Genomic DNA, 25,773 nt, shown 5'->3' with positions numbered 1-25,773 from the left:
TATCCGTTCCTGCACTCCCCTGCCTTCCAAGGGGCTTCCTCAGAAACTGGATTCTTCTCCGATGCCTTCTTATGGATGTACCAAGACTGATTTACCCTGTGCTTCACAGCTAGGGAGAAAGGACCACAGCTAGGGACCGGTGGGGGCATGGACATATCAGTGTGCTGTGATTTGAACGTGGAATGTCCCTCCAGCTTGGTTTCCAGCTAGTGCTGTTGTTCTGCGAGGTTGTGGAACTTTAGGAGTTGGAGCCTCATTGCTGAAGTAGGTCACTGGGGGAGAACCTTGAAAGCTGTTGTCCAGCTCTGTTTCTTGACAGAGCCCTTCTGCTCCCTACATGGTTAGTAGTATGTGAGAAGCTTCTTTAGCCATGGACCAAATCAGTTCAGCCACCTACACCTTCCCTACTACAATGGGCTATATTCCCTGAATCCAACATCAGAATATACCTCTCTAACCTTAAGTTGCTTCTGTTGGATATGTCATGACAGAAAGGACACAAGTAATTAAGATTTCCTGTCTGCCTGCTCCTGGCATCACTAAGACTGGTTCAGCTCTACAGAGGGAATGTGTTACTCCTCTCTGCTCGGTGGTAACTTGCAGCCAGATGAAGAGATGCATGCCTATAATCCCAGTACTCAGGAGGCAAGGCAGGAGGATAGAGAGTTCATGACCAGTCTGGCCTATTGAAATAAAGTTACTTAGGTAACAGATCAGGCTCCTTATCCCTTATGTGATATAGGGGTACAAACAGGACTCCAAAAGCTCCGGGGCACTAACGTCTTCCAGGTGTTGGCCTCACTCCACATCATTTGACAGATCCTAGATCGTGTGTGAGTCTCTGTGGGCTGAGAAGTGCTCTCTCTTTCCTCCCCTTGCATCAGAACCTACTTTCTAGTTCCCCTTCAATGAGTAAATAAATGAATTAATGAATGAACACAGGCACACACGCACTGTAAGTGAACAAAAGAGTCAAAGAGTACCCTGGTGAAGGGGACAAGTTAACAGTCACAGGAGGGATTTACCTGGGGCAAAATCTCCCCAGAACTGCTTCCAGCTGTGGCCTTCTAGAACACTGCTGGGTGTCACACATCTGCAGCTTTGGGGTCACCTGATGGGGACCACAGACTCACTTACACCTAAGGAAATAATTGCACACATGATTGGAACCATCCAGACACAGACATGCAAAAACTGTCCGTGGGGTATTTCTTCTCAGAGTGAGAAAACTAAAAACAAGCTCTGTGCTCTGCAGACACCTCAGATCAGTCATTTTATAGATATACCTTTTCTTCTCTGTATCTCTGTTTTTCCCCCAGACAGCATATTTATTCTGTGATGCTCTAGAGAAGAAAAGCAAAGTAATATGCTGGCCATGGTGGTGTGTACATCCAGTTATAGCACTTGGGAGGCTGAAATGGGAGGTTCTCAAGTTTGAGGCCATCCTTGACTACACAGCCAGAGCTTGTGTAGAACAGCAGAAATGAAACAAAAGGATAGCTATTACAATAGGTCAGAAGCCTGCATGCAACAGTCTATAAGACACATCCATACTTCTGCCTGTTGTATTAAAAAAGCTATATTGAAACATCATCGTGCCCTTTAATGTAAGGCGAAACTGAGTATTTACTACAGACACCATGTGCCCTTCAGAACTTAATGTGTAACACACACCTTACGAAAGATTTATATAGGAGTGTGTACAGTGTGACCCCTTCATGAACCACGTGGTCAGGGGCATAAAAAAGAATGGAAAGGCATGAATTAAAGTGATCGCAGTGTTAAGTCCTGAGTGCTTGTAAGTACATCTATTTAAAACTGGGTTTTCATCTGGTTTCTTTTCTTTTTAGAATTATTTTTTTATTTGTGTGGAGGTTGTGCATATGTGTAGACGTGTGTGTGTGTGTGTGTGTGTGTGTGTGTGTGTGTGTGTGTGTGTGTGTGTGTGTGTATAAGCAATGCAGTTGCCTGAGAGCCCAAAGAGGGCATCAGATCCCCTGGAACTGAAGTTACAGGTTATTGTGAGCCATCTGACATGGGTACTGGGAACCAAACTCTATTCCCAGAAGGAGCACCAAGCATTCTTAAGTACCAAGCCATCTCTCTAGCCCCCAAACTTCCTCATTCTTCAGATAAGTTGACTTAGATTATGAAAGTTTAACTAATTTTATTTAGGTCACACATTAAACTGGAGCCACCCTAGAGCTGATGGGCCTTTCCTGATACAAAGCATGATGCCTCAGGATTACGCTGTCTTTGTGATTTGGCCATCACAGTTCAACAGAGGCAGGTCCAGAATAGCAGTTAGCTATCAGGGAGACCAAGGTATTCTTTCACTTACTCACTCTATTGCTTGAGAAAATCATTTAACCCTTTGCCTTCAGAATCCACAGCTGCAGAGTGAAGGATGATAATTACTGTGTGATCTAATTTGGATTTTTACAAGCTGTAATTCATAAACCAAATTCAGTATGCACCCATTTTTTTATAAATAAAGTTTTGTTAGCAAACTCAAAAAAAATAAAATTGGGTTTTTTGTTTGTTTCTGTTTTTGAGGTAGTGTCTGGCTGTGTAGCCCAGGATGGCCCTGGAATCACCAACAGGTGGGCCTCACACTTGAGAGCCTCTGTCTTAGCCTCTTGAGGGCTGCTGGGTTCACAGGCATGAGCCACCATGCTTAGTTCAAGAAAAAAAAATTTTAATTTATCTGTATCTTCTAAATATCCAAGGTGAGTAAGGATTAGTTTATATTAAGAAAAAGAAAAGAGTGGCACACAGCAGTAGCCTCCCCAACTCAGGAGCAAGGTAATTTCAGAGGGCTCAGCCCCAGCTGAGAATGACACCAACCAGGCCAAGGCTCCTCTCTCATCTGGGATTATGACACCACAGTCAAATTGGAAGATCATTTTCATTATGTGGGGAAAGATTAAATAAAATAAAACACCTACTTTATCAAAATCTGAAATATTTTTACCGATAAAGAGAACACTAGATCTGACTTGTTCTTCAAGGAGAGCGACCACTGGCCCCTTTAGATACTGAGCTCAACGTAGGCAGGTTGGAAAGGCTTCAAACCGCCTCTCAGGATGACTGAAGACAGCAGTGGGGATCCACACATCACACACAAAGCCAGAGAGCTTAGTGTCTACAAGCTGCTTTAATAAAGATAACGTCGTGGTGGGGACCCGTTTCCTTGTGAATCTGATAGATTTGGACCTGAGTCCAGACAAGAGGAAAGAAATGAGTGGAGTGTCGACCAAAATTCCATTTGTACAAGATGCCTCTACAAGAGAATGAGTGCATTCCTCTGTGGAACATCCTAGACCCTGGACACAGGAAGACAGTTCTCAGACACATGCGCTGCCTCACAAGGAGAGTGAAATACGGCCCTGATCCTTGAAAGCAAGTGACAAGTTATTAAAACGAAGTACACCCACGACCCACTTCCTTACACCCTCCCCAGAGAGAGCACTCTGCCCAGGCACCAGGAGCAAAAGCCCACCCCACCCCAACCCCCAGCAGTGTAGTGGGCAGCAGAGCCAAGGAGCCAGCTTGTGCTGTGTCTCTCAGATACATGTCACATGCCACACACAGCAACCAAGACACAGAGATGGGTCCCACAAGAAGATAAGCCCTCACTTTCTCTTGGTAGGAAAAAAGCAAACAAGAGCCAGTTGAATTACACCCAGACCACTCCCCTTGATTTCAGCACAGCTCCCAGGGAAGCCCCAGCCACCCACCAAGTAGTGGCAGACAAAGTTTAGACACTCATTGTTTCAGGCCCCTGCTGTTTCTTTAGAAGATGCAAATCAGGGAAGAGGTGTTTTCAGATCTCTGTACTTTGTTTGGCCCTATTTGTCAAGAGTCAAGCCACTGAATTCTAGATCCTGTCTCCCCAGGGCATTTAGAGAGAGGCATACTTCCATCACATTTGTGGGCCTTGTTTTTCCAAGGTGTGTCTATATGTAGCTAGTACAGTTGAGGCAGGAAGCAACACGCAACATCAAATAAACAGATGGAGAGGCAGCCGGGACAGTAAGTGCCCTCTCCCACAAAGCCAACCTAAGCCAGATCAGCCTCTAGAATTAACCAGAGGAGTGCAGAGGGAATGCCCATACTTTAGGGAGTCCCAAGGGGGCCTCAGTCTACTCAGGTGCTTGGTTGCTCAGGATGTGCCTAGGAAAAAAATTCCCAAACTCTGCTCAAGTCCTGCTCCCCTGAGCTCCTGTAGTGGGGGGTCTGTGGCTTTCTGAGAAGGGCCTTCCAGATGGTGCCTGGATGTGGCTGTGCCAGACTCCACAGCTTAAGTAAATGTTGCCATTGTTCCATCCTGCCAGGAAGAGGCAAGGGAGACCCTCAGCTCCTCTCAGCTGCAGCCGTGATCATTCCTGGGGAGATCAAAGTCTCCCACCACCTGCCTGCCCACCCTCCTCTCTCCATTCATCTTGGAGGGCTCTTCTGTGTACTCTCAAGTCACTCCCAGCCATTTTCCTCCAGGTCATGTTTAGAGCAATGTGGGTGAGAAATGCCTGTCAGATGCCAACAAGGGTGGCAAGGGCCTGAGAGGGTAACCGGAAGACCCCAGGTTCACAGATGGCGCAAGTTTTGATGCCATCATCATGAATTAGGTGAGTGCCAAGCACCAAGCACCCATCTTCACAATTGTTTCAAAGCCTTACCTTCAACATTTACACACAGCTCCACACTCAAAACACTTCTCTGGCTTAAGACAGAGGGCTCCACACTACTCTTACAAAGTAGCGTCAAGAATGTTGGGTTCTCCTCAACCTCAACGGATTCCACATTCTCCATCTTGAGATCCCCAAGTATCCTGGCTGGAGTCTGGAATCCAATGGAGTCTTCCGTAGTAAAACAGAAGACATGAAACTTAGCTCTGTTCCCAAATTTCCTAAGGGCCACATGAAACAGCCCCCCCGCCCCGACCCCGGCCCCCCGGGGGAGGTAAATTAAGATACATTCCAACCTTCCTTTCCAGAAAATGTACTTCTTATATGCAAGGCACAAAACAGCCCAAAGAAGGGATTCAAAGAATCAGCTACCTGGAAGAAGGGGCTGGGGTGAGCAGGAGGACCCCATGGAGCCCTGCAAAGAGATGCTGCACCAGTTCAGCCCATGTAAAGTCTTCTTGGTGGGTGGAATTTCTTACTGACCTAAAGACACTGGAAATGAATGAAAGGCAGCTCTTGAACTCACTGTACCTACTTTGGGCAAACCATAGTGTAGATGCCCACTGTGCCTATTTATATGGCAAATCGCTAATTCTAGCCCCAACCTACCCAAAGGTGGTGGCAACCAGGATGTGAATCAGAAACTCCCATTCAAGCTATGTTTTCAAAATTGACAGTTTAATTCTTTGCTTCATTGTCACCTGCCCTCTGCTCATCAGAGTTTGCTTATGGCCATTAATTTTGGATTTAAAAGACCTCTTCCATTCCTCAATTGAATAAGCATCATGGAACACCATGGGCTGGAACACAACACCCCTTGAAGCACACCAGGAGGGAAAGAGGGGATCGCCACATAGTGCCAAGTCTGGATATGGGTAAACTGAGCCCATCAACATGAGCCCATCAACAGAACATTGGCTGGGTGTTAAGCAAGCATAGACCTAGAATCCAACCCTTCATGCCCCAAATGATGTCCACAGGTTACAAATATGCAGGGAGACTGAAGACCTTCCAGAAGCTCTTCTACCATGCTTCTGGTGTGAAGCCTGTCAGCGCTGGTAGCATTTTTCTCTTGTTGAGTTGCTAAGGGACAACAGCATCTAGCCTCAAAGAAAGCAGGGGTTACAGCCACATTCAAGGGAGCAAGTGAGATGGCAGAAGGCTCAGGGTGTTACTGTGTGTTTGCAAATAGTTGTTTCTAAACACAAAACAATGAATATTCACCTTGGAATGGGAAGTTTATTAAAAGGAAGTCCTGGGAAGCATCCAAGCTCCCATAGGAGGAAGGAGATGAAGTGACTGTCTCAAAGTGACTAGCATTTGCCAGTGACTGTCAACAAGCATCACAAGCTGCTCCAGGTGAATGGACCACCCCAGGACCACGTGGAAGAGCTAAGGACTGTAGGAGGTCACCCAGGCCTCTGACCCTTGCCCTCTCTAACATTCCCCAGGAGTCTCAGCCAGTATATCCATCCAGGCGGGTGGCCACCAAATCATCAACTTGGAAGACGGACCTTGGCCAGCGTATGCCTGGGCACTGCTTTGGCACACACAAGCTGGGCCTCAGTAAATCTCCACAAACACAGTGGCCGTCTGCACATGCTCCCACGGCGGGGACGGAAGGGCTGCATATGGTGTTCAGCTTTAACAGCTGAGCTTTAAAAAAAAAATAAAAAAGTGCAGCTTTTCATGTGCATGAAACAGCTCCCAAAGTTGGCGGTGGGGGGTGGGGGGCAGGAGTCAGGGTGATGGAGGAAAAGAAAAAAGCTGACAGGCGTAGGAGTAAGCCCCCAGTATGAAATTTTATTTTTCAAGAAATTTTAGACCACCTCCTGCTCAAAGGTCCCTTTGGAAAATGACAAGCTGCTTCCTGCCTGTGGTCCCTGAGTTTACTCAGTTCAAGTTGCGAAAAGCATCTAACAATGACTTTTTTAAATGAAAATGGAAGTGTCTTATCTATCTATGAGGGAGTTGCACCCATGCACTTGGTTGGGCTCAACATTCTTAAGGAGTTTGTAAATGAAATGATTGTTTCCCAAAGTTGTGTTCTATAAGAGGGCAGGAGCCACCATGCCTTGGGGGTGTTCTCCCAACCTTGAACTCTCCTGGGATGGAAGATGGAGACCAAGGGACAGGGTGCAGAGTCTGGTACTACGGGTTCCCGGAATAGCCTGAAAACTTTTGCTTTCTCTTCCCTCTGCTGATAATGACTGTCTTCGGCTCTGCAGCCAGCTCCCCTCTCCCCCTCCCAGCCCCCTGTTGCTGCAGCCATCCCCGAGCTCCAGTATAAAGTTTGGCTTTTGCAGCAGGAAGCAGCTGGGCCAAGCAACCAGCGAATGATAATGACCTCAGAAATCTGCTGTTCGCTCGGCAACAATAGGGTGCTCAGTCTACTGGAAAATTGTGTTCATCAGCTAACTCTGCTCAGTTACTAATTGACATTGCCAAATATTTTAAGAACAATTGGAATGCACAAGCAAAAAAAAAGAAAAAAAGAAAAAAGAAAAAGAAAAAGAAAAAAGAAAAGGAAAAGGAAAAAAAGAAAGGAAAAAAGATCTTAATCCTCAGACTTCAATGTTTTTCTTTTCTTTTTTGTTTTTTAAATTATCTTTTGAGGGCTTGGATTTGTTTGTATGGAACAGGCAGTGGTTATCATGAATGTGGGTGGGGAGAGTGAATCACCAGAGGAAAAAAAGGTGGGAAAGGAAGAAAATCCATCATCTCACTATCACCAATGTATTGCAGGGGGGTCTGGATAAGGGCCTCTGATGCAGTGGTCAATGGGCCTACGGGATGGAGACGCAGCATCTCAGGAATGCATTCTAGCAACAAAAGCAGACTGACCCCCAAGGCTTTTAGCCCAGCTGACCAAATAATCCTTGTCCAACTCAAAATATTACAGCAGAAGAAGTAGGGGTTAACGATATTTCCATCTTTGTATTTCTCTCTCCCTGGCTTCCATTGATCATGCAACTTTGCTGACTTTATTTAATGAACGGAGGGTCAATGCATTCAATTACCCCCTTCCCACCATCAACACTTCAATTATCCCCACTCCAAAATGATGGGGAATTCGGAAGGTAACTGCCCTGTTGGATATAATGAACAGTATCGTTTCTTAGTACATTAAGTTTTAATTATACTAAGCATGATTTCCAAAGCAAAATCTGAAGAAACAGAACTTCGGTTGTTTTCTGACTCAGAGCAAAAGCAGAGGATACATCGGTCGTTTGAGGGGAGGTTTTAGGGAAAGATGCAGAGATTAATGTCATCAGAGCCTTTGCATGAAAGCCAGAAAACGAGGAGGCATCAGAACAGCCGCCCTGCATTCTAAATGTCATAAAAGAGTAAAATTTATAAGCTGATGCTCTCCAAATAGTTTCGCTTTGCAGTGCACACGGAAGCAAACGACATGCTGTATGGTGTGAAATTACAAATGAGTCAAAAATAAACAAACAAACAACAACAAAGGGAGATGGGGAGGTGATCTGTGTGGCAAGTTCTGTCGCTTTTCTGTTAGAAAATACGACCTCTCCATCTGTCAAAGGTCCTAGTTTTCGCGGTTGATCTTAAGCTTGGTTCTCAGCAGTTTGGAGAGGCAAAAGAACAAACACATTTTCTGGTTCACTGGAATCATTTTCACATGTTCACTGATTCAAACATTCTTTTGCTCACATAACAAACAGCTGCATCCCACATTAGCCTAGCCAGTGACAGTCGCCCATCTCGGCAATAACTGTTTGATTGCAAACTTGACCCCTTCTTCGTCTCGGTCTGAGCAAGACATTTTTAAACAGCCACTCCGTTCCCAATCCTCCTTTGCAAAGAATTACATCAGATAACAAAGGGCGTCTCTGCCACTCATTGTAAGCCTTCTTCTAGAGATCTATTCTAAGAGGCTCTGCTAAAAAGGTTTTTTATGATGAATTCAAAACTACTATCATGTTAAGAGCAGCGATTTATAAAGAAGAATTCATTGGTTAAGATCTGAAAAAATAGTTTCTCAGGCCCTACTGACCCAGTTTTCAACAAAAAAAAGAATCAAGCCATGCAAATGAAGTTTTGTGACATTGTTATGCAGTCTGAGAAATTTGTAAGACCGTGTTTTGCAGTTATTTCTTAATAGAAGCCATAATAAGTACTTTTTTTCTTTACTGAAGGGCTTAAATTTTTTCCCTCCCCTTCACCTTGCAGGTTTCTAACAGGTAACAATAAAAATACCTATTGTGTCAAGAGTTTTATTTAAATGCATCTTTGAATCACACTTTATACAAGTCACACTTGTTAGAAAGAAGAGGGGGAAATGAACCAGATTTGATTGAGAATCCTAAATCCTAGCAAAACCTGAATGCCCTCAGACACGCAGCTGATTTGGGCTGCAGAGTGGGTATACCATCCGTTTCCCTACTTAGTCAGAAAATTATGAAAGGGTCTGATTTGAATATGAAGAAAACAAAGAAGTCAAACCCCAAATGAAAGAATCAGTATTCACAATTGTAAAATCCTTCAACGGGGAAAATAAAGTGGAGAGCTAATGCCAACTTCTCTGAAGCAATAAATAAATAAATAAGTCTGGATTTTGGTGTGCGTTTTTTTGTTCCAGCAGAGTACTTAGAGATGGGAAAGCAGCAAGCAGCTGGCTATCACTTGGCCAGAAGGTGATGAAAACATGGTAAACATGTCATTAATAGAGCCGAACATTTGGTATTGAAATATTATGCTAAGACCCTCTTGTTTGAGCGGGTCTGGGACAGGGAATGAAATCTGTCAGTGTGAAAACCACGTCACTCCAAAAACTAAAGGAATCCAGTCTGCTTCCCCATCTCTGCCCCTGGTCGTCCCCCAACCTCAGAAGAGCGAAGAACACATTTTCTGAAGAGACCCCTTTCCAAGAGGTTGGAAAGAGTCCCTGGAGACAGCTGAGGGATGCCCGGAGCTCATCACCCGGCATGTGGGAACCCATCCTGACAGAGCTCCCACTGGCAGGAAGGACAACTTCCCAACTTCTCTGGAGCACAAGGCCCCTCCACGCAGTGTGACCTCATCCTCCTGTAGTCCCCACATCCTTGTTAGACTCTCCCGAAGCATCTTGTCAGTAATAAATCGCCAGCAAGTCCAGGACTCCACGAGCAGACAGTGTGTTTCATGGGTATTTAAGCAGCAGCATTAAGTGCTATCGGAATCTCTGGAATGTGTAGTTCAGATTTATGTGTATTAACAATTCTTTACTGGCTTGTAATAAGCTCACACACACACACACACACACACACACACACACACACACACACACACACACACTTTATTCTACTATGAGTTTTGTTCTAGAAGAAAGGGAAGCTGAAGAGAGAGAATTATAACAAAGTGTACAGGCATCTAGTTAGTAACTACAGCAGTGAATCGCCTCTACGATGGAAATAACAGCCAACAGAGAAGACACACACACACACACACACACACACACACGCACACGCACACGCACACGCGCACACACACACAAATAGAGAGAAGAAAAAAACTTTTAAAAAATGACCCTTAGCAGCACACTGCCACATCTTTAACAGTGGGCAATGCAATGCCTCGAGGTGTCTCAAACTGTCTTTCATTTTCTAGACTTAATGGCTGATTGCAGAAATCAATGTTGCCATTAGTAACAGGGTATTTGTTATGGCATGATTTCCTCTGTTGTTAGGCAGTAGAATGATTACAGTATTAGCGAGGTGCTTTCTTTATAAAGGGCTGGAGATATAACTTTCAATTTACTATCCATTAGTAAGGGACTTTGGAAATGTGGATGAAGGCAACCTCTTACCTGCTGTTAGGTAGCGATTTTAATTTAGCCATCTTAGACTAGTATATTTATTCTTTTTTCTTTTTTTCTTTTCTTTTCCCCACTCAAATAGGGCCAGGATGCTTCAGCATTTCATAGACATTTTTGGTGACAGATTTTTCTGCTTTGCTAAAATAGAACTGTATCGCCCATGCAACACAGTACAGCTGATGACACACAGCCACGCATCTGTGTTTTCAAAACTCTGTGCTTGACTAAAACCACCAGAGGAAAGTGCTGTGGCTCTGGGAGCAGGTGAGCCAGACTGCAATTTCAGAAGGGCACAAGAGGTAGGTAGGTTTGGCCTGGGGAGGGAGGCTGGGAGAGAACTCCCAAATGAAAGGCTTGTGTGGGTACAGTTAAGGGGAGGCAATGGAGACCCTCCACATTCACATCCATATCTGGAGCCAAGCCTGAGTTCCTAGGTTCCAGAGACAAAGCTAAGAAACAGGTCCACAAGAGGAACTAAATAGCTGTAGGGAAGGGCAAAGCGTGCCCCATCAAAAAGCATGCCACCATCTCTACCACTGCAAAGGAGGCTCAGCTGACTTTTGCTAGTAGCCACGGTTCAAGGTTGAAAGAACACTCCCGACTTTGGAGCAGGGAATCCTGAAGGAAACAGACACACAGCCCAGCATCCAGCCTGCCACCTTTTGTGGTCCAGCCACACTCAGAACCATCTTAAGGCCCGAGGCTGATGTGCAGGACCAAGCAGGTCCTGGCAGGGGGCAGGGCCCATCCCTTTCTTCCTGTCAACCTACCTGAGGAAGAGGGTGAAGAGGGGTGTGGACTGTCCTCCTGGGCGCTCCCGGTCTGCGACAGGCCACCTCCAGCCCCACTCTCCTCAGTCACATTAGAGGAGCCGGGTGTGGTGGAGCGGCTCACCGACTGGGACTCTTGGTCGCTGCCTGAGCCACGCCGCTCCTCCAGGCCCACGCCCACGTGCAGAACATCCTCATCATTCTTGCGGTCCCGCTTGTGAACACGAGAATGCACGACCACCTGGTGGTAGGTGCGGAACACCCGTCCGCAGTCCGGGCACTCAGTGGGCTTCTCCTTCAAGTTCCCAGGACCCTGCAGGTTGTATTCGAGCGTCTGGTTGAGCCCATGTGACAAAAATTCCCGACTGCCTTCTAGAGGGTCGAGCTTATTTGGCAGGTCTCTCTGATTGCCCACTTTAGTGCTGTGAACCAAATCAGCAGGCATTTTCTGCTTGGAGCCATCTGCTCCCACTAACACGTACTCCCGCTTCTCCTTATCAAACAGAACTCCAGCGTTTGCCAAAGTGTCTTCGTGGTTGCGCGTGAGCTGATGCTCTTTAGATAAGAAGCCATGTTCCATGGCCATGCCCCTGGCCATGAGCTGCCAGGCCTGATAGCTGTTCACTGGGTCCATTTCTGCAGCTTTGGCAGCTGCCTGCAACCGTTCGATACAGCTGGATTTTAGTGGTGGCACAAGGTTGAGGCAGCCCAGGAGGGAGTGCTTGTCTCCCTCCGGGACACTGTGAGCCATACTGGAAATGGGGGACAGTAGCTTTCCCAGAACCTCTTTCTCCTTGGCAGGGAGCTCCCCTTTGCCATAGAGCTGGGTGGGCTCGCTCAGGCTGGCTTTGTCCTGGGCCATAAAGCCACTCTGCAGGCAGGAAAGGTACCTTGAGTACAGGTTGGCATGGGCCTCCTGGGACAGGCCACCCATGGGCACTGACACCTCAGGCTCGGTGGGGGACTTGTTCTTCACCGACAGTTTGTTGAGGTGGACCTTCATGTGATTCTTCAGGAACCAAGGTTCTTTGAAGCGCCGACCACAGATCTGGCAGCAGTGCTCAAAGGAGTCTTTGTGCTTGCGCATGTGGCCCTTCAGGAACCAGGCCTGGCTGAACACCTGGCCGCATACCTCACAGCGGAACTCGTTGGCCGACTGCTCTCCGCTGCCATTGGGACCCTGGCCCTGGGCCGACTCTGCAGTGATGTGTGCCTTCTCCACGTGGCTGATGAGCTCCTCTTCCTGTGAGGCCGCAAAGTCACACAATGTGCACTTGTACGGCTTATGCAAAATACGGATGTGGCGGTCCAGCTCCTCGCGCTTCTTAAACTTGCCTTTGCAAAAGGTGCATCTGAAGCCAGCAGCCGGGGTCACCGAATCCTCCTGCAGACTGGCCGGCTTGGGAGAAGGTGCCGGGTGGGCTACATCGGGCACACTGTGGTTGGGGGGCAAGGCTAAATTGCAGGTGGCCAATGGAGCCTGTTGGGCATGTGCCAAGGGCTTGAGATCAGACCTTGGTTGCATCAGACTGCCCTTCATCTGCTTGTCCCGCAGAATGGCCCTCTCCTCTAACTCATGCAGCAGTCGGTTCTCCTCACGCACCCGCCCGCGCCCTTTCCCCAGGTTGCCCAGCTTGTGGGTCCTGAGGTGAATCTTGAGATTTCCTTTTTGGGCTGCACGGTGGTCGCAGTAGGGGCACTTGAATGGCTTCTCACCAGTGTGAGTGCGCATGTGCAGGGAGAGGATGCTGTTGAACCGGAAACGCTTGCCACACAGAGGACATGGATACTTCCGGTTCTTTCTGGCATCATCCTCAATGTCACTCATCTGAGACATGATGCCTAAGTTCTGCCCATTGAGGAACTGCTGCAGGTCCACACGCCCATTGAGGCTGTTGTCCACATCACGGCCCAGCTGATTGGCCAGCAATGCCATTTGGCTGCCCATGGGCTGTCCGCTCATGGGTACGTGGGCCTTTTCCTCAAGGGCTGCAGGTGGCTTCTCCTCTGGGTTGGGCCGCGGATGAAGCTCAGGAAAGGCATGGCTGAGCTGGGAAGTGATCTGGTGCAACTTCTGGCTCATGGCATACTGGCCATTGAGGACTGGGCCACTCAAGTGAGGCTCAGCTTCCGGGGCCGTTGAGGACACTCCAAGGCACAGACTCGCTTCTTCCATACCTAGAAATAAACACAAGAGTTCAGATCTGTGCCAGGTAAGAAGCAATAGCATCAGTTGGGCATGGGTGGGGGTGGGAGAGGACGTTTGCATCTCAAGACTTACCTACCCATAATAATGCTAAGGAATTAGAGTAAAAAACAATAATAAAAAGATGAATTATTAAATGCCAATTATGCAATATGGCAGTGTCCTCCAATTTGTTTTGGGAATGGATCGTCTTCCTTGTATTCTCTATTTACAGACTGCAATTATTCATTCACATTTCAATTATTAATATTTTACCATTTTCAACACCTAATAACATATCAAGGCTCTGCGTGTTCAACGGATCCTCCTTTCCTTTCACAAAATGCCCCTACCTGTTGGCTCAGTCCAGAGTTTGCCTTAGAGCAGAGTGGCTTTCATCAAAAGACCAACAGGACACTTTCTTTTCTGTTTACTATATTCAGTACACTCACCAGTCTCAAGACGAAAGAGATCATTTTATGATTTGGCCAAAGGAAAAAAAAAATAGCACCAATAGCATGATATTTACTGGTACATAATAAAACAAGATAATGTTTTGGGAAAAAATAAAGTAAAGGACAGGCTTTAGAACAATAAAAGAGATTTTGCTTTAGTCAACAAAAAGTGCAGTAATATCTCATTAAGCTGATTAGTATGCTGCTTAGAAACAGTACTAGGTGCTGTAACACATGATTATAATCATAAAAATCCTTCAGTGTTTGCAAGGAAGCATTAACGAGGTATATTAAATTTTAAGGAGACTGCTAGTAGCAGCTTTGCAAACCTCAGAGATTAAGATTTAACCCTTATTTTACGAAGCGCTGACTTTTGTCATCTGCTAACCATGTCCATCCTATACATGATCTCCTGATGGAATCTTGGTGGACTTGGGAGGCTGTTGGTGTTTGGATGGAGGTAGACTTGTGCCATATGACACTTCCTCCCTGTCCTTTGGCTTGCAAGACAGCTGAGCCAGGGTCTTTGATTGGCCTTAAAGAGATCTTTTGCAGAACTAGATAAAAACCAATTAAAATCCAGGGACGATGCCATAGGAAGTCTCAACCAAGTTTGAGTGTTTTTAATAACTTTCCCAATATACAGTAATGAGTACAAATTGTACCTGCAGTATGTGTTTTGCAGAAAATTAGAACTCAAAGCTGTTTGTTAAACACAAACACTCGAAGCTAGTCTGTGTAATTGTCTTTAATAGTCTCCTCTGCCCCCTCCACAGCCAGTGCAGAACAGCAAATGCCAGACTGTTCCAGGTGGATCAGAGGGCAGGCTCTCTTCCATATCAGAGCATGGAGGGTGCTTAGCTTGGAAAGCAAAGAGCTCATGCCCGGACTCCCTCTGTTTCCAGATATGCCTTCTCCATGAAGGAGTCCAGATTCACTTCCTGCTTTTAGATAGGTTTCTGCAGATCTCCTCTTTGTATCCCAGTCTTTCAATGTGTTGGCCAGCTAGATGGTCCAGGGACCCTGTGTTTAACCCCAGCTAAAACTATGGGGCCAAGAAACTTCCCCTGGGGCACTTGTGAGGCCAGAGCTCAACTGTGGGGCAAGTACATTCTGCCCCAGCAGAGTCTGCTGTTTTCTGTGTTGCCTACCAGGTAGACTAGATAGTGTATGGGATGGTGGTCTCTGGTGGGAGACTGACTGCCTTGGCAAGAGTAAAGACATGGTGTTTAGTTCCAGGAGGGAGAGGGACTTCAGTCCAGTGTAGCCCTTGAATGATGGCATGGTCAACTCTGCCCATGCTCACACTCATTCACAGAGACACATACATTCACTTGCAGTAAAAGCAGCTTCCAATTTGCCATCTTCAATTTTGAAGACTGGTCAGGAGCTAGGTTGTCATAAAGATTCTAGAATTCATTCAACAAACCAATGAATTCTCACTATGCACCAGTTTCTATCGTTGAAGATATACTGATGGGTATGACTGTCAGACTCCAGGAATCATGGAATCCACTGGCAATCAGGGAAGGGCACTCCCATAGTGTAGCAACTGTAGGCATGAGTAGCCTCCAGGGCCTCATCTGGAGCCCTTCAGCACCCTCCAGTCCTATCAAGCCATGCTGGGTCCTGTCTTGAGCAATATGGATCATGTCCCTGGAGGTACATGACAGCACACAGAATTCCACCCTACAGCTCTTAGGAAGTTTGGAGGCCAACATGATTGTCCTACTTCCGAGGGCTGCCCAGTTGGCCAGCTCAGGAGATGTGAATCCAGGAAAATGTGCTATTTCAGGTCTCTAAGGCCAGGTGCCAGTTCAGCAGAGATAAGGGAGGAGGTTGGGAGTGTAAGCAACAACGTTACTATCAGGTTGGACAAGGGGTGTCAAGTTGAAGTCCATGGATGCCTTCACCTGCCAGCAACTCAACATGGGAATCTTCAAGATCAGCTTGATTATAGAATTCTTCTATTCTGCCCCAAAGGAAAGATTAGTTGTTGTTGTTGTTTGTTTAAATCAACATCATTTTTTTCTGATACCAGTGTTAATGTTTTAGTGGAGGGGGAAATATAACATTCTAGAATGTGCTATCCCAGTTCTTCAGAGTTGACTTCTTGATGTAGGTCTGAACTTTCAGGACCTTTTGCACCCACTTTGATAGAGGTTGGTCCTCAGCTCTGTTCTATTTCATCTTCTAACTCCTTTAATTGGAGTCCTCCTGAATAGGCAGCGTGTCACCACTTCTCTGAAGGCAGATGCCATGAGATGAACCCTAAGGCTCAGTTGGCTCATCTTGGATTCTGTGTCCCCCAATAATGGACAAGCATGAACAGACCCTAGAATCACTGCTTATAGGAGCAGCTAGGCCCCAAAGGCGATTCACCTTCACTTCAACCTCAGCTTTTTACAAGTTCAAGAACATTTATAGTTCAGAGGCTGAAGGTCTAAAAGCACCAGAGAGGGTTACATCATCACTGTGTCCCTCCATCCAGGTGCCCATGGGGGACATATAGTCTTTAGCCACCTTTGCTGGCCCTACTCTGGGCACTAAGGGACAGATAGTGACTACTCCCTTCAGGATCTAACCACCATAGAGCCCATACATTCGGAAGGACCAGCCATGATCCAGAAGATTCTCCAGGTCCCTGAGATGAGCCTACATGAAAGCTGGACAGTGAGTGCCACTGCACTGCTGCTGTCTGTCAGATATGTCTCCGACTCCTCACTCTCCATGAGCAGGTGGGCTCAGGCTGCTGCTGCCTGTTATTCCAAACCACTGCCTGCTACTCCACTCGAAGCAAGAAAGGGAAATGTGAGTTCTTGGAAAGAATGTGAGGTAATTGATGTTCTGTCCCTGGGCCAAAGCAGCCGAGGCAGGACAAGCTGGCCTTGGGCCCAGCCTGGAACTCACAAAACCTCAGCCAGCCCCAACTTCTCCACACTTAGCAATCCACAATTCATTTAGGCCTCACCTCAGCCATTCAGCAAGTATTGGTCATAAACCTTCTAATGTACCTGCCTTGTGGGCCATGGGCCATCACAGGAAAGGGATGAGAAAGTATCTACAAGAACTATGTTCAAGGTTAGAGAGATATGCCGTGTGTGTGTGTGTGTGTGTGTGTGTGTGTGTGTGTGTGTGTGTGTGTATGTGTGTGTGTGTATGTGTGTGTGTGTTGTGTGTGTATGTACACTCACATGCAGTCATGTACAAGCATACAAGCACAGACATCAAAAATGACTGTTAAGAGTGAGGCAGGGATTCCTCAATGGTGGCACTCCAGCAACTCACACAAATACATACCGTGGGAAACAAAGGGTCATTTATCCTACTATTAAAGGATTGGATCCAGCTGCTGCTGTAGGTGCTCATAGGACTGGAGGAGGTGGACTGCCTGCGAGAGCTCCACTGTTCTTACAGGGAGTGTTATTACTCCTTTCCCTAGCCTTCCAGGGAACAAATGCATAGAGAATGCCTTCCTGTGGGGATCACACTGCTTCCTCATAGGCCACACAGCAAGTGTCTGACTGTGACCTGACCCCCACCCTATGGCTAGCTCCTGATAAGCAGAGTACTCATGCATATCCATATACAATTCTGGACTTCAACAGCCAGTCTCCAAGGAACATTTTAGCCCATGTGCTTACTCTATCATCTGCTAGCAGCCCGGCTAGGAACTCAGCATCCATGCTGCAGGAACTGGGGGCCCACATCAAGAAGTCATGGGCTAACAGAGTATATGCCATGACCCAGGCCTTCAGGTACTAACCTGAAGTCTGAACCTCTGAGTACTATAACCAATACTTTCATGTGGTTAGAAAACTCAAAGTATGATCAAAGCATGTAAACCAGTGAAAGCTATAGCTCAGAGGTAGATTCCCTGCCTCCCTCCATAAGGCCCTCAATCCCTAATACCACAAACACACAAACAAAATAACTGCTCCACGATGAAAATGGCTTGCTCTTGACCTACAGTTTGTGGTCCCATCATGTGAATCATTAAGCATTGGTTGATGGGTGGAAGGAATCAGTGAATACATAATTACTTAAATCTAGCAAAGGCAGGCAACTGTTCTCACTGGAGGTGGCAGTTAGAAGTTGCAGAGACTATCATAGCATTCCACCTGGTCCTGACCTGCCCTGAGTCACAGTGAACACTGCTGGCATTCAACGTCATGGTTGATGCTGATGAAGAATCAGCTTGGCATGTGAGTTTCAGCCACCCAACATTTCCCACCATGGTGTTGGAAGTTCTGGGTTCCACCTATGAAGACAAATGGGTCTAGCAGAGGCTTTTGAAGGCATATGTTTTCTCCCTGAGTTCTGCAATGCCACTATTCATGAGGAAGGGAATGTCAGCTCTTGTGACACCTGCCATTGGATATAGACTATCAAAATGCCTTCCCATTAGCCCATCACCACAGGTACCTGGAGCCATTCAGCTGCTTTTGATAGAGCTAATGGTTATTTTCGCTTTTGCATTACTCCTTTCAAAACTCTTTCCTGTGATATCAATGACAAAAGCAATCACTTAACTCTTCCAAGAGGACTTAATTGTATCTTTCCCTCAAGATGAAATTTAAAACTATCAGGACACCAGAAATGCCAGTAGCCATAAGTTTAAATAAGTTTTACACAAAAACACAGTTCCATTTTGCAAGCACAGGGAAGGGGGAAGCTTCATGCGTTGTCTCAAAAATAAAGATCTTGCCAGTAAGTTGCACGAAAGAGTTTGATCCTTATACTATGAAAAAGAATGTTGGAAATAAAATGACTTTCAGAGTAACTGCAAGTGGACTTTTTAAAAATTAAATATTGTTGTCTAGTCAAGCACAACTAAATATTCTATATTTTATCAAAGTGGGCAAAAATGCTGCCTTGGACACCATGGAGGAATCCCACACCTGAGTTGCCACGCACAAATGGAATTTGTTTCCCTTAACAGTATGGGAGGTTCCAAAACAACTGAGTTTGTTCAAAAGGGTCTCATAGCCTACAGTTCTGGTTGTGAGGAAACATTCATCTCCCCCAAAGCCAAAAGATTCTGACTCCTTCCTGTAACCCACCTTGCTTTCTTCTGCGTAAGTTAAGCAATAATCAGACAAGTTCACCTAGACTACAATGGCTTATTAAATACAATTTTCCCAATTGTTGATGCTTAAATGTTTAAGCAAGGTTGTTCTAAACATCACACACTCCTGTTCTGAAATACAGAACACCAGACTACTGAACCTTTTCGGGGTCATTAAACAGCTGTAAACATTATTACAAAAATAAACCAGAGATTTCATGCTTACATTTTGGCCTAGAGCTTGCTGTGCTAAGAAAGCTCAAGCACATTAATTTTTTTTTCAGCTCTTACAATCGACGCTGGTGACATTTGGGCATCCAAACAAATTACATCACAAACATTACTGAGGTGGGCAGGATACTGAGTGGTTTATTTGCCAGATGATTAATAGATAAACAAGAGGGCAGCATGGGTGACCTGTTCCATTTTTGACTGATGTGTAGGCAATGCTTTGAGACAGGGCCAGAAACAGTTAAAAACCTTACTGAATATATTAATGAAAACATGGTATTCAAATCAGACTATGGGGGCTGGAAATTGTGCAATGGAGAAAACTGAGTTTGAGCTGAGGGTCAAACTTTCAGACTTCCTCAAATCAATGCCTTCACTGCCTCTGATGATGAGTGGGACTTGGCAGAGCTGGCATAGCATGGAGCAGGAGGCAGCATCCATGTTGGTGGACACATTACCACCATCAGCATCTTTGCTGCCTACACTATCAACAGCATCTTCATCTTCATAATCTTCTCCTTCCTGAGGAAAGATATGCCAACATTGTGCCAAGCATATCACAATTATCAGTTCATGTCAGCCTTACACAACCTTACATGGCAGGTGCTTACACCATTACAAGTAGTGAAAAATAAGGAAACTGGGGCTCCTAAATTTTTTTTTTTTTTTTGGTTTTTCGAGACTACTAAGTCTGCTGGGAAACCTGACTCCAGAGCCCAAGCAAAGACAAATGGGTGGGCTACTTTTAATGTTGACACCACATACATTCATGTTGCATTACAACACTCACATGCCAACTCCTTCACTCAGACAGTGAAAAGGAGGAAGGAAACCACAGCCATGGGCAAGTTCATACCTGGCCATGGAATACACATGTGAATATATATAAATAGACAGGAAGGCATTTCTGGGGACTGTGTTGGTAGGGCAGAGGTGGCGGGCACCATGGATATAGAAAGCATGTCTTGTCTCTTACTGGTTGGCAGACCAGAAGGGTACCCAAAAGTTGGTTAAGACTCTAATGGTTTCTTACTATTTACAAATGCTGACGCATCATCCTTTAGTCTCCTTTTCTGAATCAAGGGGGTTGCTCCCCCAATGAGGAAAGATGTCACCTGAAGAGCCATTGAAGATAATTCAGTGGTGTGATTCCCCCCCTGGTGACCTTGGGTACATGCCCAGGTCTCAGTTTATAAAACTAACTGATAATAACTGTCCTTTTAACATCCTAGGATTCTGAGATGGCAAAACAACAAAACCCAACATGGAATCTAAATGATTGACAACTCTAACTCTGCAAGAACCCTACCCAGATATTAACCACAACATTTAGTATCCTTGTTTTTAGATTCAGGAAGCATACTGTATTAGTTGATCTTTGTTTCTGTGTCCAACACAGAAAGATTTGTTTTGGTTTGTGGGTTCAGAGGATCCAGTCTGCAGTTGCTCAGCCCCATGGGTTTGAGAACAGCTTCATGGCCACAGGCTTATGTAGTAGAGGAGAGCTATTCACCTTGTGGTAGACAGAAAGCAGAGAGAAAGAGCCAGCAAGAGAGAGAAGCTCTAGGTATAATATAGCCCTAGATGCACCCCCAGTAGCTTACTTTTTCTGACTAACTCCTACCTTCTAAAGTTTCCAGAACTTCCAACATAGCACCACAAGCTGAGACAAGAAGAAATATAAAGTGGGAGGGAAGTTTGTCATGGAGAGAGATCTCAGGATGATGAGAAGACGGTGCCCAGAGTTGGAAGACACAGAGGTAGAGCACCTTTCTAGACCTCTCACAGTCCATCCTCATCTCTCCATAGCTGTTAGCCCAAATCTATCCTCCATGTTCTAGCTGGCTCTTCCAGGAAGCCTTCCCAATTTGTCCCCAGGATAGAGTCAGTCACACCTTCCTCAGAACCAGCAGGCAGTTTCTCTGGATTGCTGAGACAATCATGACATCTGTCCTGCATGCACAACTATAGGAAGTCATGTGATTTCTCTTCCTCTGCTGGAGCTGGGCATGGACATCCTATCCTAACCAAGCATTCTGCAGCTCCAAGAGGATCCAGGCCTGGGAAAACTTCCCTCTACTGATTACTCAACTCCATGCCCAAGAAAGGATGGTGCCCAGAGCATCAAAGAAGTGAACAGCAGAAATCAGTCCTGGTGACACAGGACTGTGATTTCAATATTCTTTCTTTAGGCTGAGGCAGAAGGAAAACCAGTTCAAATCATTCCTGGGCCATAGAGTGAATTCAAGGGCAACCTGGGCAACTGAGTGAATCCATGACTCAAATAAAATGTGAAAAATGAAGGGCTGGGAATGTAGCTCGAAAGTCGACAGACCTATTTGCTTAGCATGTACAAAGCTCTAAATTTAATCTCTAGCACTAAAAGGGAAAGGGGGAGGCAGAAATCTATGAGCAACAGCCCAGCCCCTACCTGCAAAAATCCAGTCCCTCAAGCCCTGCTTTGGTTCTCCTGAATGAGATAATCTGGAAAGGAAATTGCCCCTTGTTCTCTGGAATTGATGATATCTCAATGCATTCATGTCCATCATAGAAATCAGAAAGGAGAGGAAGGGGGAGAAGGGAAGGGAGAGAAAAACAAAGAAAAGATGGTAGGGAAGGGTGGAAGGGAGTAGAGGAAAGGGAATAGTGGAGGAGGGGGAAGAGAAGGGGAGGGAAGGGGCTTTGGGAGGAGAAGGGAGAAAGGAGAGAAAGAGGAGAGAAGAGGAGGAATGGAAAGGAAAGAAGAGAGTAGAGGAGGGGAGAAAAAAGGGATGAGAGGGGAGGGGAGAGGAGAAGGAGAGAGGAGGGGAGCCCAGCCTCTACATGCCTTTAAGAAAGGCTTCCCTTTTCCAGGACAGTGTGAAACGGGAGAAGACAGCAGCAGTTGTCAGGAGGGTATTGATTGCTACCATCTTGCTGGCTTTCTCGGTTCCTCTTTTAAACAGAGCTGGTCATGGCAGGAAGTTAGCTATTTAATCCCCTATTAACCTGCCTTAGCTCCGGCTCTGCCTGTGGCCTTGGAGGGGAGCATCCTCTTCTACTCACAGCCAGTGCTCTGAGAATGGGGAAGCTGGCAGGTGCCGCAGTGAACGATGCCTCCTGGCCCAAGGGCTTTAGGGAGCCAGAGAGCAGGCTCTACCTCCACACCCTTCACCCCAGATTAAAACCGTTTACATCTGAGCAAACTGGAATAGAGTCCCAGGTTGACTGGTTTATTTTCATTTCACTGAAGCCTCAGATTGGATTCAGCCTGAAACTAAATATAATGGAAAATGTCTACGTGTCATGGTGACCAAAGGAGGCCTGGTTCTGAAGAGGTTGAACTAAGAGATTTGTCCATAGGGCACTTATAAAAGACAAGAGCTCAGATATGTACCATCTCTTAGACATGTGTAATTGCTGCTGGATACAACATCTGGGAACATCCTAAATACTCCCCTGGCTGTAGCAGCAGGAAAGACCAAAGTCCTTCTTGATCATTGAGTCCCTAGTTCAACATCCTTGGCTCCCACCACCCAGGGGATCACCAGGTTGATCTGGCGTGGTCTTTGCTAGGCTAATGGGAGACTGAAGTCATTGATGGAACTGGTCCTGCAAAGGGGCATGGCACAGAGCACAGGTGCACTGAAAGGCTACACCTGCTAACATCCTCCTCCTCCTCCAGCATCTCCTCCTCTTGTTCCTCCTCCTTTGCCTCCTCCTCATTCTCCTCTTGTATACTCTCCCCACCCCATTATCATCTGCATCTCAACATTGCAGGTCATCCTCAGCCATCCTCTGAGCCACACACTCAAGGAACTCTAACAGTCACAAGCATATGTGGCTGCCAAGCAGTTAATGTGCGTACCTTCAAAGTATTTTCAACTAATGAAAAAAAGTTGAACACCTCCATTTGAAACCTAGACAAAAGCTATGGGACCAGGCATTTCACAGGAGACATGGAGTTTGGCTAATGACCATAAAAATGTCACTCCAGACTAGAAAGCAAAAAGCCTCAAAACAATGGCCAGTTCCCTTTACAATCATTGTATTAAGGATCAGTCGCTAAGTTCCCCTCACAGAGGTATGTTATGGACGTATAACACATTCCAGGTAGAATTGGGAAGAAGAGAATTTGGCTGCTGACTGTGGGCTGAGGACCCAAGACACAGTGAGGACATATGGGAACCATAATATTCCTTACAAAATCAGAACCCAAGGAAGACAGACTAGCAAGTCAGGCATTCTAGAAAGTTCTCCCACATATATGTGGAGATCAGAGGTAGCAATGGAAACCTTAGTGTCAGAACACAGTCTTATATTGCCTACTTTCCTCCAGAAAAAGAAAGCATGTGTGTGGCAATCCTTCCCAGGAAAATATGCTGCTGGGCCTCATGACACACTGCACAACACCCAGAACCTCTGCCAGCCCCAAACATCCTTGCTTCCCCAATATCCATGAGATTCCTCCATTTACTTTTGATGGCCAAAGATGAAAAATGAACATTTTTTTCTGATGTCCATCTAAGCAAAATTCATGTCAAAGACTCAGAAAATCGACACTCTTGTTATCAACTAGTCCCATGTCCCACCCCTCTCTTCTGCATTCTCTTCTGCTTGGGATCACTTGTGAATAGTAGCTGTGTGCAACCTTTCCTCAGAGATAATCCCCAAAGGAAGCAATACATAGACAATAATGGCAGAGCTGGAGAAGGCTCAGAGACTGCCTAGCTCCTAGTCAGTCTAAATGCCTTTTACACATAGGTAATCTGAGGTCAGAAGTTGGGGATGACACATGTAATTATACATTAAGTTAGCAGCCATGTGTATGTGTCATACTTCCACTGGTTAATTTTTAAGTACTTAGAAATAAGGGAGATGCTAAGTAAATGAAGAGATGGGTGAATGGACAAGTGGGTGGGCAAGTGAATGAGTGGGTATGGATATGAGTGAATAGATAGGTGGGTGAATGGATAAATGAAAAGGTGAGTGGATGGATGGGTGCATGCATGCATGCATAAGTGGTTTGGTGGAAGGGTGGAAGGGTGGATAGGTGCGTGAATGGGCAGATAGATAAAGGAATCCTCGCTGTTCACACAGAAAATGGATATGCATTCTAATTGCAAATTCCTACTGGCCTTGTTTCTCACCTCTCAGCTACCAAATGAGTCTAGCTGCTATAAAAATATGTCCACAACACACCTCCTTCCACCAGAATTCAAGCTCATTAACATTCTCCAGCTAGACAACTTTCAGGCCCTTGATCCTATGATGTCCTGTGTGTAACGACTCATGGGGTTTAGGAAGTCAAGACACCCATCTTCTGTTGTCTCCCTGGACCTCTGTAGAGCCCAGGGATGATGTGTATGCTCATAAAACACCCTGAGACCTCCAAGTCCCCACCATCTGGGATGTGACTCTCCCAGAATACACTTAGAAGGTGTTTAGAGGCTGCTGCATTGGACTTAGGATTGAAGATATCCCAAAGACAGGTTCCTGAAGTTGTCCCTGCAGACACCCCATCTGGAAGCCCAGCTCAGGAGGCAGGCTGGAATGCAATGCTTCCCTTGTCCTTTGGTGTGTTTGCTTTGTATCATGTTACACCAGGCTGATGTGATGTAAAGTGACAACCCCCGACCCATGAAATACATGAATCAGAATACTCCATGTATTTAAAGGAATACAGTTCTTTTCCAGAAGTGGCTAATTATAAACTGCAGAATTTGTAGTGCTGTTAAAATCAGTAGCAGGTTTTTAATAACCAGGGCATTTTGTAACTCAAGTTCTTTATATGCCCAAGGAAACCAGTCTGTACTTGTTTGTAGCTTCCTTGGGGAATGCAAAGATCCTGCCAAGTGGACCACCTTTGTGGGGCTCCTAAGTCACACATGGTTGGCACTAAGTACTGACCATGACCACCCCACCCCCCAGTTCTAATGGGAGGAAGATTGTCCTACATGGAAAAGCTCTCTGGAAATACCATTCCAGGCTCCAGAATCCTTGCCATGTCTGGGATTTCCTGTATGAGTGTCCACAATAATGGTGGGCACAGAAAACTGAATGCAGATTCTTTAGTCCACTGCAGGGGGACTAAACTGGTGCTCATCCCCCACCATACATGTGTGTCAGAGAGCCTGCATGATTTTTTCATATCTCCTCAATCCCATAGCTGAGCCAGAGTACCAGGATGACTATCAGATTAGTTGTAGATAGTCAAAATATTCCATTGCCCTGCCTTGGACAGTTGGTTCAAAGCTCAGCACATGATCTAAGTCATGCCAATGAGAGTAAGAGCTAAGGCTTGTCAGGAAGTTGCAAGGCAGTTCAGGTGCTCTCAGTAAGATCTGGAGCTGCAGCAGCCATTTTGCTACATAGAAGTATCTACAGTGGTCTCCATGGTGATGTGCAGCACTTGAGTCCAGGGCCACCCACCGCTGAGGAAGTAGAGGAGATAAACCACCTTTTCATTAGCATAATTTGAATTTCTGGATCAAATGGTACCTGAAGCTGGTACCGTGTACATACCACACACTCACATAAATAAACACAGCCTTATGGTGGTATTGGCTTGGCTATTCT

General features: G+C 45.9%; 1 protein-coding gene across 24 annotated transcripts in view; it reads right to left on the bottom strand.

Annotated features, from left to right (window-relative positions):
* Znf536 (zinc finger protein 536) overlaps positions 1 to 25,773 on the bottom strand; it is a 466,964-nt gene that overhangs the window by 249,233 nt on the left and 191,958 nt on the right. For all 24 annotated transcript variants that reach the window (XM_052760009.1, XM_052759999.1, XM_052759991.1 and 21 more), the window contains one exon: positions 11,277 to 13,454. In XM_052760009.1, the coding sequence (XP_052615969.1) occupies positions 11,277 to 13,452 (2,176 nt within the window). In that variant the 5' untranslated portion in view covers positions 13,453 to 13,454. The remainder of the gene's footprint in view (positions 1 to 11,276; positions 13,455 to 25,773) is intronic.

Source organism: Peromyscus californicus, unplaced genomic scaffold (assembly GCF_007827085.1).
Source record: "Peromyscus californicus insignis strain IS unplaced genomic scaffold, ASM782708v3 Scaffold_4__1_contigs__length_199733344, whole genome shotgun sequence".
NCBI classification, from domain to species: domain Eukaryota; kingdom Metazoa; phylum Chordata; class Mammalia; order Rodentia; family Cricetidae; genus Peromyscus; species Peromyscus californicus.
The sequence above is the reverse complement of the archived record's forward strand: the minus strand, read 5'-3'. Positions and strand labels throughout refer to the sequence as shown.